At 35.1% G+C, this 20,315-nt stretch overlaps 1 protein-coding gene across 2 annotated transcripts in view; it reads right to left on the reverse strand.

Moving 5' to 3' along the window:
* The window catches only part of LOC145660719 (kinesin-like protein KIF6), a 108,574-nt gene that overhangs the window by 71,940 nt on the left and 16,319 nt on the right, over window positions 1-20,315 (reverse strand). The window contains exons 3-5 of one of the 2 annotated variants that reach the window (XM_081726087.1): window positions 13,785-13,859; window positions 8,302-8,344; window positions 3,473-3,577 (exon numbers count right to left, since the gene is read on the reverse strand). In XM_081726087.1, the coding sequence (XP_081582213.1) occupies window positions 3,473-3,577; window positions 8,302-8,344; window positions 13,785-13,859 (223 nt within the window). The remainder of the gene's footprint in view (window positions 1-3,472; window positions 3,578-8,301; window positions 8,345-13,784; window positions 13,860-20,315) is intronic. The other variant, XM_081726088.1, reaches the window with a different exon arrangement.

Here is a 20,315-nt window from a genome sequence, read left to right on the forward strand (position 1 = left end):
ATGATTAGAGTCAATACAATGATGCTTTGGTTGAAAGTCTATCCTTTTGTATGTGTGATTGTCCTTGTTTTCCAACTATATTTTCTTTTCTTTTTTTTTTTTTTTTTTTGTTTTTGTTTTCGGGAAGTTTTTCACTTTCTATTTTGAGTCTGGAAGGTCCAAATGACATTTCCTGACAAGTGTTGTTACGCTGATGACGAAAAATAAGATGTTTTTGCAATCAAACTTATAACAAGGTGTTTACTACTAGGTTATCATGATGAAAAATACTGTCTGACTGCTGAGATACTTATTGTTTTGACACTTCAGGCTGTTTTGGTTATTCACAGCCGCCTTCCTGTTCCACTCTTCCTTTCGCACGTAAAATAATTGAACTAAACATATTTTTTTAAAGTCTGAATTTCACTTATCTATTATTCCATTTCAATAATAATAACAAAAAAAGCTTTATACACTTATTATATGATAATCCACTTATTATGTGCTACTACATATTTCGACTTTGCATGTTAAACAAAAAGTTTATTATTCATTATCACAGATAACGAACACGACAGTATTGCAACCATCCTTCGGAGGACCCTATAACACTAACAACGCAACTGAGACAGACGGACAATGGACAAACGAAGTACCTTAGTGCCAAACGCTATGATCGTGGTATGACGTATTTCGAATAGAGACAGAGTTACAAGAAAGTTTGACTTTTTTTCGCAAGATTTTATGTCGAAAAACGCTAATATAAGTATCACATTCAATTAGGTAGAGAGTTTTCGATAGAGATAAATATACTGCTCTTTGCTGCAATTTGATATCTGAAACTGTTCTGGAAATATCATGAACATTGAAGTCCAACACTCCTTTAAATTATGTATTGTAATTGTAAGAACTTGTTGCAATACAACTACTATTGAGTGCTACTCTAATGTTATAACAAGAAATGAAGGCAACAATAAGTTTTGAAGTTTCCCAGAAGTACATCAGCTCAAGAAGCACAGCGATCTCTTACGTGTTTTTCATGTGTCGGAAACAGTTTCAGATATCATATTATTGTAAACGGCACTATGATATTCACGTCTATTGAAAACCATTCACGTAATTGACTGGAATATTAATCCTGACAGTTTCTCGAAATAAAAGGTTTTTTGAACAAAATCAAACTTCAATTCCTTGTAACTTTGTACCTATATTTATTCGAAATACTTTTATCATGATCATAGTATTCGCCACTAAGTTGCTTTGAATATGCATTGTCTCATTCGTTTGATTTGCATTATTACTGTTATGCAGGTCTCGAATATTTTGTTGTGTGTGATGTATCATTCTTAGTTTGTAAGAAAGGATAAAAATGTAATATTAAAAGTTTTCGGTTTATATATATATATATTTCAAAAATAAATTAAAAGACAAATTCTGACCAAAGCATATATTAACAAATAATAGCGTATTATTTATTAATATATGTTTTGGTCAGAATTTGTCTTTTAATTTATACAAGAAGTTCCAAAGCTAGAATGAGTGGTATTCAGATTTCAAATATATAATAATCTGAAGTAATTTCATTTGATAAAATACAAATTTATGTTCGGTTGGTTTCCTCTGATATCAGAAAATTGGTTACTTATCCCTCCCGTGGGGAAATCAAGCTCTTTCCACACGTATCAGAACAAGCTAGTTCCGTCTTCAGTATTAAGATAAAAAGGATAAAAACGGATGAGAGAAAAAAGGTGTAGGAAAATGGAATACATACCACAGAATAAATGAATATAACGTGAAGGATGCTGAAATACCACCGCCAGAGCATAACGCGAAAGAATGAGCTGAGTTGAAGGAAGCGCGATGTCAATGTTACGTCACTATTGCCAGATCCAAAATATACATGTTAAGTGGAGTGGCAATGCCGACATGCCCTCTTGTTGTGACTTTTTTGATTCTCTAACATGTTCCTTAATTCGGGTCTTAATATTGCGTTTCGTTTGGCCTATATATATATATATATATTGCGTTCAGGAGACCACAGTATTGTACATTTGTACATGCTGTATAGAACATGTCAAATCATATTAAGCTCTAAATAGAGTCTACTACAATAGTTTGTTACCCATCATATTAGTCTTACAACATGATACATATTTATACATAGATATACCACACCTTATCTAATCATCTACCTGATTTTATTCATAGTGCGAGAATCCTGTACACATTATTATATCTTCATTTAGTATGTAGTAAACATGTATTTAAGATATTTGATTATAATAATATATAAATAAATATGACTACTCATGTAATAATAAAATAAAATACCTTACTATTGATTCATACAACTACAAGTTTCTAGCTTGAGCATGTTCATAAAATTCCGTGGCAGTATAAAAGCAGTGCTCTTGTAGGTACTTTGTTAGTCTTTGTTTAAAAAGTGATCAGAGTTTCTTATGTTGATGGGTAAACTCTTATAAATTTGTAGTCACATTGAGGTATTGAGAACGATAAATACCTGACTTATTTAGTGGATCAACAAAATAAGTGTTGAAGCCAGTAAGATGTTTTTCTAAACTTTTCGGGGAGATACTGGAACTCCCACGGAAGGATATATTGGTAAGTAATCATTTTGTTGCTAATTTGAATCATCCTCTCATGCGCCTACATAATAATGTTAATATTCCTCTGTATTTGCATCGTACAAAATTTCAGTCTTTCATATATTAGTTTGGAAGTTACAACGGCGTCTCAAGATAATGGTCCAGCCTGTATACATCTATAATCAATTACTTACTAGAAAATAGCGAAAAGGTCACTAAGTAGAAAGACAATTTACGTAGTTTTGCTCTATTTCTTCATTCGATAACGGAGGGGGAGGAGAGAAGAACAGTAAAATGTGATATTATTTTGTTCTACTATATCTGAAAAAAAATATTTTTACATACTCCAACTTACTATACTGCAGAGATACCGTGTTTTTTAATCTCCATTTTTTTAATTGCCTGTTAATATTTTAATTCTTAAGCCATATAACGTTACATGAAAAGCAAACTTAAGGCATGCTTTCGTCTCATCAAAATGGAAATATAAGGGGAAAAAATGAGTGACAACTGATGGCAATTGTAGGAAATAATATTTTCTACCGTATGTTTGCATAAGATGTTTTCTAACTGTACTTTCTACTTTCTACATGTTTAGAAATACGCTAAATATCAGAAAAGAATATTACAATTTGTCTTTTATAATTTTGCATTCCTTCCGAAATACTATCTTCTAAAGTAACAACTGTAATTGAAATATTCTTCAATGTCAAGAAGTACGTGTTCTGTCATGTCTTCACACTTCCGCAGTACAGATTAATTAAGACAATGTAATATAAGGAATTTTTTAATAATATAATATTAAAATGTTAATTTTATTCTACAAGTTTCGGACCTGATTGGTATATGGATTAATTTTCGGACTGAATAATAAAACAGATACGTACACTCTTCATCGTTTGGAAAATGTGCTCAATAGTTCGAGGAATCACGCCTCTCTCACTATAATTTTTATTTCCTCCAGTTATAGTAAACGTTTTCCCACTTCCTGTCTGGAAGAGAAATTCTTACTTAGTTTATAAAATTATGTTAAGTGTAATATGAATTTTATTAAAATATAGTGTATGCTCAAAATGAATAACTTTCGTAATATTTACGTGATGAACTAAATAATTTATTTGTACAAATAATTTTCATACAGGAATTTTTGGAAGCAAAATGTATTAAGTCAATACTTTTCATTTTACTGTTTTTAACATTACTATATTTACTTTATATCCTAAACTGCTGGATCCATGTTATTTCGTAAACAGTGATTCCAAATAATGCCAATTCAGTTTGTTTCCGTGCCCAGGTTGAAATGTTTGCTGGAACCAGCGAAAAAGTCTTCCAGGAACTTGCTGGAAAATTCTGGACCAGCAACAGATGCTGGTTTCAGCTGGGGAGAAAACAAATCCAACATATTTTGCTAGTTTCCAGTATATGTTGCTGGTATGCTGGAAAATCATTTCTATTAAAATATGCTGGCATCTGGTAACTTTTGCTGGATACTACAAACAATATGTTTAAAATCAATTTTTGCTGAACATGTCAATTGGCTTCAGCAGATATTCATTCTATACGTGCACTGGTAGTATAAAAATGTCGGTGTTCTATTTAAGTAAAAGAAAATGGAATGACATTTTTGAAAAATTAATTATCAAAGTTATATAGTTTGCGAATGGCCATTTTGTAAAATAAATAAATAAATAAATAAAAAAGTTTTAGAAAGAGTAAAACATGGGGTTTCAAACGGATCAAATAAAAATATAAATAATGAAACACAGAAAAGATACATTGTCTACAAGAAAAATAGAATAGAATGGGATATGTCTCTTCTTTCAACAATATACTGTACTACAGAAAAATAAATATAGAGAGAAGTTTTCTTCTCAAACTTATTACCTTTAGTGTTTCTGTCTTTGGATTGCATTGGCGGTTGCCATCCTGTCAGCTATAATGACCTCAGCGATAATTCTATGCAGGTGCTCCCTTGTACGCCGCCGGAACTCTGGAGACACGTACAGTTTGGGCATTTCTGTTCCCATCGTGTACACCACTGATGGATTACTAATACGTCACGATTCTGCAGAATTACCGCCCACCTCCATAGCTCCACTACACGGCAGTGCTCGATGTCACTCGTTTGCAGAATATAAATTTACTGAGTCATCTTGGCATTGAAGAGACAGACTATGATTCACAAACAACTACGCTTATTCAACAACCATCAAAGAAGTATGTCCTTTTCTAACTAACTAATTTTATGGCCTATGGAACCCGAAGTTTCAATGCCGCGTTCACAAACGCTCTGAACTGACGTCTATTCTTAGCCAACTGGATCCAGTTTCTACTTAGTACTCCTATTTCTGCGAGATCCATCTTAATATTGTCTTCCCATATGCACTTAGGTCTTCCTAATGGTCGTTTTCCGATTGGTCTTTCAGTTAAGACTTTGAAAGCGTTCCTGCTCACCTGAGCCTCCTAGACTTGATGACTAACAATGTTTGGTAAACCGTATAAATTATGTAGTTCCTCGTTATGAAGTTTCCGCCATTCACAATTCCCGTTCCTCTTGGGTATGCCCTCTTCAGACACCACAGTCAGCCTCCCCTCTACGACAGAATCTTCAAACTAAGATTCTCTATAGATACACATTCTGTGGTGCGAATTTAATTTTGAAAAGGATATTATACATGCGTGTTCTTAATGCGTTTCCCCCAGTATAACTATATAAATGTGTTTTCATTTTATATATTAGAGTACGTATCTGACGCATAATGTTTAATACAGAAAATGTACTTATTCAAAAGTGCATCATGTTTTATTTAGATCCAATATAGTTTCAATGAGAACGTTCACCTTTTTCAATTTACAACCAACCCTCACATCCCAAATTCGTGTGTTAACTCATAATTTTAAAAGATGTTACAGGAATTGGCGGCGTAAGACAAACTGGGGCCCGGGGCCAGTGAAGTAGATCGGGGCCCCTTTTCGAGAAATCGTGATTTATAAACTTCTATTTTTGACATTCATTTACATAATCATTCTTTCTGTTTACTACTCCCCCCTTTCCATTGGTGTGTGTGTTTAAACCACTTAATTTGGGATATATTAAATAAATTTGGGTGACATTCAGCATCCCTGTCTATTTTATTAACGCTAAGAACCGCCTTCAGGCTGGTATCTAAAAATAAAACCGGACCAGAGCTATCGTTACATATATTTTTTATTCATTTTTAAACAAGGGACACGATAGAAAAAGGGTTAGAGATACAAGTTTAACGGAAGCTACAAAGAATCCAAAATTTATCCTACATCTAAGTTATCCTAGTTTAAACGTGTACTGTAATTAGATAGAATAGTAGGAGTAATGCTCCTAATAATACATTTAGAGACAAATTTATGTGCAAAATGTAACAATGAGCTGATATTGAAAAAATCGCAAATAATAATATAACCGATGCGATTTTTAAATGTAAGCTGTAAATGTAAGCAAGTTTTCTAGAATTTTCTTGTTCGGTTGTCGCCTTTGGTGTTCCTCCTGTACAATTTCTTATATGGCTAAGTTTATTCATGGTTTCTTACCTGTCTGAGTTAACACTACATGGGTTTTATTTAATTAGATTTTATTCCTGCAATTAGCCCCATTCACTTTAACATTCGGTTTCTCTCCAGTGATCACACACGATACTTAAACTTTTTTATTTTTTATTTTTATTTATTTATTTATTTATTTTACCGAAGTATCAGTAAATAATGGCTAGAATAGATTTCTCTCCTGCCTGTCATCATTTATCTTTTACTAGGTTTCTCTTCAGTGATAATATACGATCTATTTAGTCCCATTGCTTTTGCCGAAATATCAGTGAATAGTTAAGCACTGTATGTTTCTCTCCTGCTTGTCTTTTTTACTATTGTTTCCATATTTCACACTTGTATTATGATTACATCATTTTGTGTTTAATAATTCACTCATATTTATATTCTGTCACTTATGACTTTCTATTACCATTTACTAACATCCTTAGTATTAGAATATATTATAACAAAAAATCCTGAATATATTGAATAATTGGGAATATATCATAGATTAAATATGTGAACACAGAATTCTACTATGGGTTGTACCACCCATCACCAGTCAATTGACTGATTTTGACGGCTTTTTATTATTCTTTTGGTACTTTTATATTTTTATTGTCTTAAGTTGAAACATGAAACTACTTTCAATGACATTTCCACTACCTTAGTAGCCTGTGTTCCACCAGCATTCAGAATGTTACCTTTCTTGATTTGGTTGCTGCGGAAATCACAACTATATTAGATTTTATTTCATTTTCAATAGAAAGAATGGCCAGATTCGTGAATCTTTCTTGACCAATTGTGGAGTGCAAGTATGATTTTTTATCAGCTTACTTTGGTGAAAGACCGTTCACACGATGCGACAGATACGGGCAGTGTTATCAAACTCTGAAGAGCGGTTGCCAAACTTTTGTAGCTTCAATCCTCATTGAAGATACATATTTCAGTATGCCTTGTGGAGAAAAGTCTAGCTATCTGAGCACACCTTAGAGAATGGATTATATGCTTACAATCCTGAAATAATTCTACGCCGTCCAGGTCATTCGGGTAGAACAAAGCCAAACCAGAGTAACATGCTTTTAGTCTTTCCTCGCTCTCATCATCTAGCTGCTGCACAAAGTTGGCAAAGTAAAAATAAATAAATAAATAAATAAATAAAAATAAAAATAAAAAAGTTGGCTTTTCACCTACATTCAACCACTTCCTTTAAATTTCTTATATCCGCCCACCCCACCCAAAGAGCGTGGAACGTTTATTTTATTTATTTTAAATCTACATTCAGTTTTTTCTTTAAATTTCTTTCCAGGTCCCCAAGAGAGTGAGGACCTAAGCTATAGCTTGTTTAGCTTACACATAATTCGGCACTGATTAGTTTTATTAGACAGTTATTTCTGTTGTTTCATCAGTTATTTGGTGTAATATCGATCGACAATTAATTGCGTTTACTTTTAGGGAAGGTGTGGATTATAAACTTTGACGGCCTTTGTACGGCTCATACTAACAAAGTTCTTTAGCAATTATTTTTTACCTACCGTCCGGGGCCCTCCACGAAGTGGGGCCCGGGGCGGGGGCACCGCTCGTCCCGCCCTTACGCCGCCACTGGTTACAGGCATTAACTTATAAATCAGTAAATATTTTTTCTTAAGATATGAAATTAAGTACGCTGATACCTTCCTCGTACGCATTACAGCAACCTATTAACATTGACTCACGAAGCGCATTTTTACGATCATTGGAATTATTTTTTGTCAACTTAAGAGGATTGTTAGCTATTAGTGATCAGGAGGAAGAAAAGACTCTACTCAACTGCAACTCTTGAAGAAAAATTATTTACATGCTTGGAAGGTGATGTACTAAAATTATTATATTAATACAGGAATTTCGGATATGAGAAACATATAGCAATACATTTTTTCCCTCTGAGGGAGCTGAAAGTTTTCACAGTGAAACTGTATTGGAATTAAATAAAACAGGAAGTTTTCAGGTAAATGTTACTTATTTATCGTATTTGCAATCCTTGCTTTGTATACAAGAACAGTTGTAGGTGAACCATGTTCCTAATAAAATAATTGTAAGTCAAAAGAAATAAAATTATTGGTTCAAATTTGCATACATAGACTTAAAAGAATGGATAACATAAAAAGGGACGCACCTGACCATATGCAAATATTGTGCCATTGTAACCACGGACAACACTGAAAAAGAAAAGAATTAATTCTGCAGTGATTATCGGTTGAATACAGAACATCATTTCTTGCAAATCAAAAATTTCTTAATTTAGGGGACAGAACAAAACACTTCAGATTTACGAAAATGTCATGACAGTCACTCCATATTGTATTTGACTGTGTGATTGATGTTTAACTTCATCAAAATGTCGCTTTCCTCATTATTAAATGGCTCACCTCGAAATTTCGATGCTACAAATGTGGATTCTATTTGCTGTAGGAGCTCATTTCGAATATCTATTTATTTATTTGCGTCTTTTGCATACAAGTGAGCGTATTCTCGACTACACATACAGTTGTCAAAATTACAAATGAATTATACATATGCCATAAAAAAATCAAATATAAATATATAAATAACATGGCTTTATAAACATACACATTCATAACATAATTGACAAAAACATTTATACGTTGTCTTCAAAAACACTGATTTAACCGAGTAATAAACTTACCTACCAGGAACTTACGAAGATCGGACTTAAACCCAGAAAATATCACGTGAACTATAAGGTCAAGCTAGTGAATGGTGATGATATAGTGACGTAGTGACAGTAAACTATTTTTTAAAAAGGAATAATTATATAGACTTTGTACAAAAGCTTCGTGATCACATTTGGCAGGCGCGTCATGGGAACTAAAATAAAGCATCCTTTTCTATCAAAACAATGACCCAATAGATACAAATCGGTCGTCACTATAGTAGTAATTCGCAATTCTGGCTTCCAGTTGGTTCCCCATCAATCTTACTCGACCTATTTGGCACCTTCTGATTTTCATCTGTTCCGAACTTTAGAAGGAGGTTTGAAAGTGTTCGTTTGACACAAAGATAATGTCATGCGCACCGCAGATCACATTGTGGATTCTTCAAAAATCTTTTCTTTTTTATTTAAAAAAATAATATGCCAGCAGTATAAACGTACTTGAACATCAATGACAAAAGAGCTCTGAATTATTAAGAAATTATGTTGAAAGTAACACTATACTTGAGGTTTCAGCTGCTCCTTTCATAGTTAGGCTTTGAACTTTTCAGTATTGACCTTCTTGCACCTAAATCCAATTCTTTCTTCGTAAATGTCTAAATAACACTGGTTTTTACACTTTAAAACACGCTATAACACATGATGTGTTATATCTATTTTAAAAAATAGAAAATTCCTGGAAATTTAATCTTTTCAAAGTATATATAGATATACATTTGGTACTGAGAGCTGTTGGCTTTGCCTAACATTGTGCTGGACTCCTTCACTTCTTGTTTGGTAATAAAGAAACAAAAACTTCATCAATGCCTCTCAGCTGGTTAAATCATAGTTAAATTTAACAATTACATCTGTTATTCAATTCACATCATCAACTAAATCGAGAATTTCTCTTTTGTAGAAGCAAAACAAGACAGACTAGAAGAAAGAGACCTGTAGCGTCTGTGCGACCAACAATCAGTGCATAATGTAGCGTTATAGATTGCGACCCCAAAATGGACACAGAAACTAAAACTATTTATGACAGTTCATTAACCACAAAATGCTGTATATGAATAGTGATGTTTCTTGAGAAAAAGAAATATAAACAACTTTGTTTATCTGGTTACCAAAACAATAATAATATTTGAAACTGAATGGTAATAAACAAGTGGTATGTTGTTAAATTTCTTCCCTTCAGAAGAATAAGGATACATCATTATAAATGCCAAGGAACCACGACATTCCCAAACTAGTGAAGAAATCTTCACTTTTAGCTGCAAATGATAAAGACATACAAGCTGTATTTAGGTCTACAGATGTCATGCTATTCAATCCTGATATATTTAATGATTGAGACTTCATGTCAGGATATATAACGAATCGATGAAATCAGGAACAAGCATCATGTTTCACACACGCGTTGGAAGTCCTAATTAGAGAGGAACACAGAACAAATGGCAAAGAAAATGAAAATGTACAGTTATTGCCTTCAGGTGAGACGTTACGGCCAGTATCCCTAGCACCTGAGTGGAATCTATTACATCAGCCTTATTGTTAGAATAGGGAAGCAATATTGCAGAAACTTCACAAGAAGGGTCACTTCTCGGAGATATAGATCTTTACCGAAAGCAACCCACGTAAGAAACAATCAAATTCGAGGACCGAAAGGCGTTGCTTTGCAATTTTAACTGATACTCCAGTTTAAAGAAACTTTGGAAGAGCAAGAAAGGAAATCACAGGCACATGAATAAGAAAGGATAGCAGCGAAATCAATTTGACTCTTCGTCTGAAGAAGAGGATACATTTTGAACAGGTCTTCTCGGGCTAGCAGCCAGGTAAATACTGTTATATCTTGCGACGTTTCGAGGGCTGACATCGTCCTCATCTTCAGGCGAATATGATGGTGCAATCGAGTGTATGGAATATATATACTCATGTATGTATGATTGGACTCTTCTGATTGGTGGTTGAAATGGCGCCTTCTGATTGGCTTGAAATGGCGGGATATGATTGGTGTCCATGTTTTACTCAGTTGGAATCCTGTGTCTCTGTTAAGGTTCGTTTTTTCTTGTATGATTGCAACGGCTTCTTTTATCCTCCTGTCCCAAACTCTTGAGCATTTTGCTATTATTTCGGCATCTGTGAACAAAATCTTATATTGCTGTTTGATGCTATGTTCAGCCAGTCCGGATTTTTCTGGTTGGTTTAGTCTGATGTAACCGTTGTGCTCTTTGCATCTGGCTTCAATGGTTCGTCCTGTTTGTCCAATATATGACTTACCACATTCACATGGAATGCGGTAAACTCCAGGAGTTCGGAGGCAGGGATACCCCTGAGACCAATTGTTAGTGCAATAGGAAGCCCAACCTACTCTTCGGCCAAGTATCTTACAACATTACTCCAACCATACGTGGGCAAGTGTGAACACCATGTGAAAAACTCAACAGAGTTTGTAAAAAGCCTGAAGACGATGAAGATCTCTTCCTAAGATCTTATGGTTAGTTTCGACGTGGTATCATTGTTTACCAGAGTTCCGATCAAGGATACAATACTGCTTCTTGAGAAACACTTCCGGCCTGAGATATTGGATCTCTTTCAACATGTTCTCACTTCAACCTTCTTCCTATACCGTGGTCAGTACTATGAACAAACAGAAGGCGTCGCCATGGATTCTCCACTCTCATCTGCAGTAGCCAATTTTTATATGGAGCACTTTGAACATGGAGCAATGAAGAAAGCACTACTTGCATCCACACATTTCTATAGATATGTTGATGACACGTTCACCATCTGGCCACATGGACGCAACTCCTTACAGGAATTCCTGCAGCATCTTAATAACCAGCATCCGAATATTAAATTCACGATGGAAGTTGAACAAGAAGTACATCTACCATTTGTTGACATCATGATATACAGAAGACAGGATGGCAGCCTAGGCCATAGAGTATACAGGAAACCAACACATACAGATTTATATCTGAACGCAAACAGTTTCCATCACAAAGCTCAACGGCTTGGAGTTTTCAACACTTTTGCACATAGAGCATTCTCCATATCCGACAAGGATTGTTTAATAGAGGAACTTAATCACCTTCGCAGTGCCATGCTACAGAATGGATACTCAATGCAAGATATAAATATGGCCCTGAAAAGGACCAGAACGAAGGACACTAACAACAAGGACAAAAGTGCAGAAGAAACTGTGAATGAAGAACGGAAGGACACAATGTGCCTCCCATACACCGGGAACACTTCTGGAAAGCTCAGCAGACTATTTGCCAGGTACAACATCAGGACAATACACAAACCTCCTGCAAAAATAAAAAAAATAATACGACCGACCAAAGACGACCTGGGCCTCCGAACTCCTGGAATTTACCGCATTCTATGTGAATGTGGTAAGTCATATATTGGACAAACAGGACGAACCATTGAAGCCAGATGCAAAGAACACAATAGTTACATCAGACTAGCTCTGCATTATCAATTTCTCATTTAAACTTATAATGGTTCCAGTAATATATGTTAGTGTGGTTACAAAATATAAATTTTATTGTTTTAAATCTGTGTCAAAGTGACCTGAATACTGTATTAACTGTCCCCATATGGGGCAAGTTGATATGGTTCATATAACTGTGAATTTGTGCTCATATCTCTTGATTGTCAAACACAAACTAATCGAAATTCTCGTCTGTGATAGACGAAAGAACAATGATAATTTACATGCTTATTTGTTGTATATCGTATGCATAGTTTGAAAGATATACATCAAAATCCAAACAGTAAGCTAGTCATCCCCGGTCTGTTCAACAATATTTATGTTATTGACCTGTATCGACACTAGCGGCATAATTAGAATCTAGCGTATATTACCCAAAAAGTCTGACCCGAACTCTGTGCTCCGAACCATTTAGTCCAGTGGCCATATCGTTCGCTCGCAATGGTCATTTCCGAAATGACACTGAAACTGACATACATATAAATGTCGTTTCTTCATAGCGATATTTTTGAATCGTAGGCGAATACGTTATATAAATATCTATGCCGAAATAGGGACATACCGTATCGAACCAGGATCCATTATAATACTATATTCTGTAAAAGCTCTCTTCACCTATTTTGCAGTTCAAAGATCTGTTTCAATTTTATTAGGAACGAAGTTATTCAATTTATTTACGTTTCACAAAAAGACAGAGGGTAGAAATATTTTGGAGTACGTTTCACAGAAGATACAAACATTCAATGAATCTTATTACTAATAACGTATGTAAGAAATACCAACATAATGGAGAAAGTAGTAACCTTTTCTGCCGGAAGATGGAAAACCGATTAGTTTTTGAAATATTACATATGTTTGTGCATACTGCCTATTTTTAGGATAGAGTAAATGGAAATGAGTGTGAAAAATTTGCAAGGGATACTTTGAACTTAAGAATAAGGATTATTATTATTATTATTATTATTATTATTATTATTATTATTATTATTATTATTATTATTATTATTATAGTGAAATAACTAAAATATTTTCCAGTTACTAGTGCGTTGTGTAATAATGGGTTAAAGTTTAAAACTTTAAAAAAGAAACAATCTTGTATGGAATTTACGAGAAACCTATCATGGGGCATCTTACCACCAATTTGGAGACTATATTTAATAGTTATATCAGTTTAAACAGTTATATCAGTATAAACAGTTTCACACGTTTTCCCACAACTTGTATATTGAAAGAAACAACAACATTAAAATGGAGATGTGAATTAATAAAAGTGAAATAAAAGACATTTCACATTTGTTTCCATTCAGAGCTAGATGGGACGAGGCATAGCCTATACGACTGTGACATCTAAATAAATTATTGTAAAGTGATTGATAGAACTTCCGCATTTACTTTAGGAGAGCCCCAACATACCCACATTAATAATTCAAGAAATAACATTTACCTTTGAATAATTGGCTTCGCTACGGTATTAAAAATTTCTTCTTGCTTAGCACACTGATCGAACACATGTTGAAACCTGAAAAAACAAGGGAAGGTTAGTATAAATGCATATTCTAAGTTACCTGTTATAAAATAAAAGGAAAAGGTACGCTCTCCATTTGGGACAGTTGCCTCACGTACTCATACTACAAACGGTTGGGTGAAGATGCCTCAGTGACGACGCTACGATGGCTCTAACCGAAATGTTTCCAGAGTCCTTTGTAATAACACAATTGTGCGTTCTTAAGATCCAAGATATCCTGAAATAAAATGTAAAATTAACATCTCATGGCTGCTAAGTAGGTTTATTTATTTCGTTTCATTTTCTGTTTAGGAACTCTGGATTCATGGCTTCGTCAGGAGATACAATATTTACAAAGAACAATAATTTAACATCTTTTCGTTTTCTTTGACTGGAAATTTCTCATTTATTTGACAGAACCTGCCAGTATATTATAGTAGGCTGTTCTTTAATCCCACATTCTATGGTTCGATACGTTCTGTAATCCGGCACCAATTGAGCCGCTCGTGCTTTTGCGGGTGGATTTCAACTAAAGCTACAGCTCTGCAAAACTCATAACACTGGCCGACGTCAGTATAGTTACAGAAAGGAAAACCTCTGATTCTGACTAACTTCAGGATGCTGAATTCGAAATTGATAGCCGTTTTATTACATTAGTTCGTATTTTGGTGTTATGCATTGTTGCCAATTTTGCCATTTTGTAGGGACTGCTTCAGTTGTCATCGAAGTAACCAGTCTGACAATGCTATTTGAGTAAGAAATAAATTAATTTCATTCAGTTGGCGATAGATAGGACCCCCCCCCCCTTGTTGTTGACATATAACAATGAATACCGGGAGGACGGGGATGGTTGAAATGCTTGACACTTGTGTTCCTCCCCCTTCTGTTTGTTTTTAGACCACTGAAACAGGTTTAAGAAATAGGGTCTATGTGACAACAATGAACGGCACGATGAAGCGGGCGAAAAAAGCGCCGACTGCGCCGTTATTGCGTGGCTAAGTCTTGCTCTTATGCAATGCAGTAAGTAATCTCTTAAGTGTATAAGTATTTTGTCGGGAGAATTGACTTGGAATTTTTACGTCAGTAACTTCAGCTTTATTTTACCGTATTTTTAGAATTGTTTGCCTGTGTTTTCAGTATCTTTTAGTGATTTTATGGAATAAGTGGTTATGCTGTTGCTCTAAGTTTTGCTTTCCTGTGCAAAATGTCAAGTTCTTCCCGCAGAGGATGCAAAAACTCACCGGACGGATTTTGTTATATCTGTGGCGTATTTATGGTTAAGTCGCAGATTAGATCGATAAATGATGACGTTACGAAAGCATATTATTTTTATTTTGGCTGCAAGATCAGGGATCAAGATAAAAAGCTGGGCCCCTCATGTGTATTGTTTGATGTGTTATGCGACTCTGACTGCCTGGTTTAAAGGAACCAAACGAAGGATGTCTTTTGCTGTTCCGATGATATGGAGAGAACCCCGGAATCATTATGATGAGTGCTATTTCTGTGTGACGAATACAGCAGGAAGTAACAAGAAGAAACGAGGTGGCATCGAATACCCAAACTTGCAATCCTCGATCACACCAGTGCCCCATGGAGAAAATTTACCTGTACCTACTCCTCCGAAAGATTGGGAAACTATCGATATTACAGCGCCTACAGGAAGCGATGAGGACACCAACTCAATATCTGCAGATGAAGATTCGAGAGACAGTTCCTTCCACGTAAAAATTAAGCCTCACTTCATCCTACAACACGAGTTGAATGATTTAGTGACAGAGTTACAACTTTCGAAAGAGAAAGCTCAACTTTTGGGTGGTAGACTCAAAGAGTGGAATTTACTGGCTCCTGGATTTACTTACACTCACTACAGGAAAAGGAACGAGCCCTTTCCGAATACTACAGAATGGAAGGTTCTCTTTGCGTATGCACGGACATCAATTATCTGATGAATGAATTACAAATTCAACATGTTCTATCCGATTGGCGTATTTTCATAGATTCGTCTAGGTACAGTCTGAAAGCAGTTTTACTTCATAGTGGAAATAAGCTGCCGTCTATTCCTGTGGCACACTCTGTTTCGATGAAAGAGACTTACAAGAATCTCGCACTCTTTTAAATCGTATTAACTACAAAGAATATGGTTGGCAAATTTGCGGAGATTTGAAGTTATTGCAATATTATTTGGTCTGCAAGGTGGATTTACAAAGTACTGTTTTTTTGTGTGTGTCTTTGGGACTCAAGTGCCACAGAAAAACATTTTTCACAAAAAAAGTAGTCCCCCAGAGAGACATTTAAGCCCGGTACCAACAGTGTCAAGTATGAGCCTCTGATCGATCAAGCGAAGGTGCTGTTTCCACCTCTTCATATTAAGTTGGGCCTCATGAAGAATTTTGTAAAAGCTATGGACAAAGAAGGTGAAGGATTTAAATATCTTAGACAGTGTTTTCCAAAACTAAGTAATGGTAAATTAAAAGAAGGAGTTTTCACTGGACCTGATATTCGCAAACTTATCCATGACGAATTGTTTGAACAGAGTTTAAATGACAAAGAGTTAAATATCTGGCGTGCAAAGGTTTTTTGGGGGGCAAAACTAAACCTCAAAATTACGAGGCTCTGGTGCAGCAACTTCTGGTCGCATATGAAGCTCTGGGATGTCGCATGTCTTTGAAAATCCACTTTCTGCAATCCCACCTCTTTAAGCGTCGAAATGGGAGAACGGTTTCACCAGGATATAAGAACGATGGAAACTCGATATCAAGGACGTTGGGACCCTGCAATGATGGGGGACTATTGCTGGTCGGTGAAGAGAGAGGACCCAACATTTCATAAAAAAATAAAGCAGATGGTGTTATTTGCAGCTCTAAACATTAGATTTTATAAATAACTCTGTGTATGTAAGTGCTAATAGACCTACACTAACAGCATATATATAGTTTTTAGTGCTAATAAACAAACAATATATAGTTTTTTTCTTTTCTTTCTTTTTTTTTTTTTTTTTTTTTGTAAACTGCTGTGATTCAATAAATTAATTTTAAGAATTTTTAAAACCGAATGTCGTTCTTGACCAACTGTCAAAATGAAGTTGATTCCCTTTCGGAACGCAAACAGCTCATTGGTCGGTACACTTTATGATAGCTCATTTTCCCTATTAAGGTAAATCTGGCAACTATGCGTTACACAAAAATGCGAGCTAATGTAGTAAACTGGATATTATATTTATATTCAGGGACCTATAATTATTCAGAATCAGAGAGTTTTCTTTCTGTAACTTTTCAAAAGTTTAAAAACGTCGGTCTATGTAATTTGTGTATAATCCATAACTGTGGTTTGAAGAAAAGATCCAAATCACAGAAGCAACGTGATATTAAATACATAAAAAAGTAACGCTCCTACGTATCTTTTCTTGCCTTAAAGCAGCTTATTACAATTTGTTTCAAAAATCATTGTACCATACTAATTTTGCTTTCCTACTGTGTCTTTTAGCAATACAAAGGTATTCATTTAAACAAATACAGTGAAACCTGTCTATGTTAGCTACCATCGGTTCCATTGAAAAGTGGCCAACTTAAGTAGATGACTAATTTACAGAAAATAAGTGTGATTCGTGCATTTTTAGCATAGGATTTCTAGTATTAGTTGATTGTAAAATTTAATAAGCAATGGCACGACAGCTACTATAGAGTAATCATAACAATAAAAACAAAATTATAAATTGAACAATTTATATGCAGTTTATGACTTTTTTTTCGAAAGATAGCAAATCAGTTAATAACAAATTTATTCATGATGATTCATTCTAGACATCTCTTTTATTCTTTTCGGCACATTCTAATTTTGTAGTTAACCACCTCTTGTTAATGAGCTACAAGTGTTCCCCTCGAAGCAAAAGATGTTTTGAGAAAATCTTAAGGGAATTCATTTCAAAACCTCCGCTATCTTTCCACAAGCCATCAGATGTCAATAGTTGACAATGGAGATGGTTAGCTTGAACCTTGAGAATTTGCCGGAATTACTACCACTAATGAAAGGATCGCGTATAGCGAATGGTTTTACCAAAACAGACAAGGTAAACAAATACGTACAACCATTTCCTAAATTCCTGTACGTGCTTTATCTTATTCAAATCTTCTTTCACCACCCCTTTATCAGGATAGTGTTCTGGCCATTGACCTCTAAGAACAAATCGTAGGAATCTATGCTTCTTTGTCTACAGTCACAATTACAGAACATCTGCCTCTCACATGGGAATACGAAAGAGTTAAGAAACATAACAAAACGGCATATTGCGTGACCAAGATACGCAGATAAATTTATCATTATCAACATATGATAAACATTGCTTCAGTGCGGCCGACTTCCAAAATAGACAGGTGGCCAACTTACAGAGTAATAAGGAACGAATGTCTCATGGGGAAAAATGCAGGTTCAAGACGAACTAGGTCAAGATAAGCAGGTGGCCAACTTAGAGAGGTGGCCAAGTTGACAGGTTTTGCTGTATTCAATATTGGGATTTAATTTTGTACAGTACTGGATTATAAATAACAAGAATAGAGTAGGACATTTATATCCTTTGTACAGATTCAGAATGTCCGTAAACACAAAATACATGACTTAATCTTTCCATTTTTATCGAAAGTGATTTATCTTCGTTATTTCCGTTAAGTGCAAACTTTTCCCTGGGCTTGGGTGAGTGGATGTGGTGTGTTTTGGTGGAAAAGTACCACCATGTTTTCACAATCAGTACTGCGACTTATAGTGAGCTCTTGTAAACGATTACTGATACGTCAACGTTCATAGTTCTGAATCAGGGGCGGCTTGCCTATAAGTGCTGCAGAGCTGCAGAACTACCAGCTATTTTAGTGGCATAAATGTATTTTCAATTGAGTTGAATTGTGTTTAATTTAATCAAGGTAATAACATGTAATGATGATATTTGGTCTAACGGTGTCCTGAAATTGTACTGCTGGATATGCTACACATCGTAGTATTACTGGAAACACCTTCTGAAGCTTAATAATATTGCAAGAGCTGTGCACGGATTGCCCTATGCTTTATCATTGAAACCAAAATCTTCACCAGCCGCACTGTATTACGTTTTCCTTGTTTCTTAGATAGGATTTACTAGAGCTGCACTCCTAGCCGCTCAGAACTCACGAATACTTCCGAAGAAGCCGAAGACACACGACGTGATGTAGCTACATGAGGCTCCCTTCTCTTGTTTTTGATAACGGTGTTCAGTTTACTTGTTGTGCGCTTTGAAAGTAATAGTATTCCATGTTCAAGTTTGTGCAAATTTTCTGAACAAACACAATTTGTGTGACAATTTTAAGGAAACCATAAACCTTTTGCAAATTCTTCAATTACCCCAACGACAATAGCTGAAGCAGAACGTTACTTCTCTAATTTTAGAATAGTTAAAACATCTTCGGGAAGCACAATATGTCAGGAAAGAATCAATGCTTTAGCTGCCTTATCAATCGAACGTGATTTCATATCCATCATGCCGAACTTTAATGATAGAGTAGTAGGACATTTTGTACAGCAGAAGACACGTCGGATAGACTATTTACAAACGATAAAATATTTATAATTCAGCAGTATTAATACAATTTCTACCTGTAGACATTACGTGAATCCGAAATTGTTATGGTATCTGAAAACAGTGTTTCTTACGATATGGGTATGATATTTTTAAAGTTTGTTACACGCAAAGGTGGCGTATTTAGAGAGGAGCTATAAGGCTCAAGATCCCCCGAAATTCATTTAAACTTGTAGACATCCCAAAGGAAAAATTAAGTGCTTACTCATATGCTGTGCAATGGTCCTCCCGGAACAAAATCCTAAATGCGTCACTGACACCCAATAAGCAAAACAATAGTGGTTTGGTTGCGATACAGTAAAGTTGTATATATATTTGTTAATTTCAATTATAATTGTCATTTACGTATAACGATTGGAGTGCTAAAAGATATGCGGTTCGTGTAGAATTTATAATTAATTACTGCAAACGGGAAATTTAATATACAAAAAAACACACTGTGCAGAACTATCTCAGATTATGGTATCGAGCCGCTACTGTTCTGAATACATTGAATGATGAATTACGGAAGAATGAATTCGTAACTTGAATCGGTTTTCATTCAGTGCTGTCGGAACTGTTAGCTTTGATTCCCAGTATCGTTTACAACAACTCACTATAAGTCACAGTACCGGCTTCTAGATCCGTCGATAGATTTGGGGGAGATACTAAATGCCATCCTTAAGTCCAGTACAAAGGACCGCTTTAGAATGTTTCTCTTAAAAGAAATTGGAAGGAGTTTTCTGAGCTTTTCCTGAAAGTAAGGATTTTACTGGAATCTAGCTTTTAAACGAAAGGGATGAAAATAAAAAAGATTATCGTAGCCTTCGTAAAAAATTAAAGTCCGCGAGAGAAATAGATATTTGTTATGTTCAGTGCTCTTATATCTTGGG

Source organism: Thermobia domestica, chromosome 9 (assembly GCF_964235325.1).
Source record: "Thermobia domestica chromosome 9, izTheDome1.hap1.1, whole genome shotgun sequence".
NCBI lineage: Eukaryota > Metazoa > Arthropoda > Insecta > Zygentoma > Lepismatidae > Thermobia > Thermobia domestica.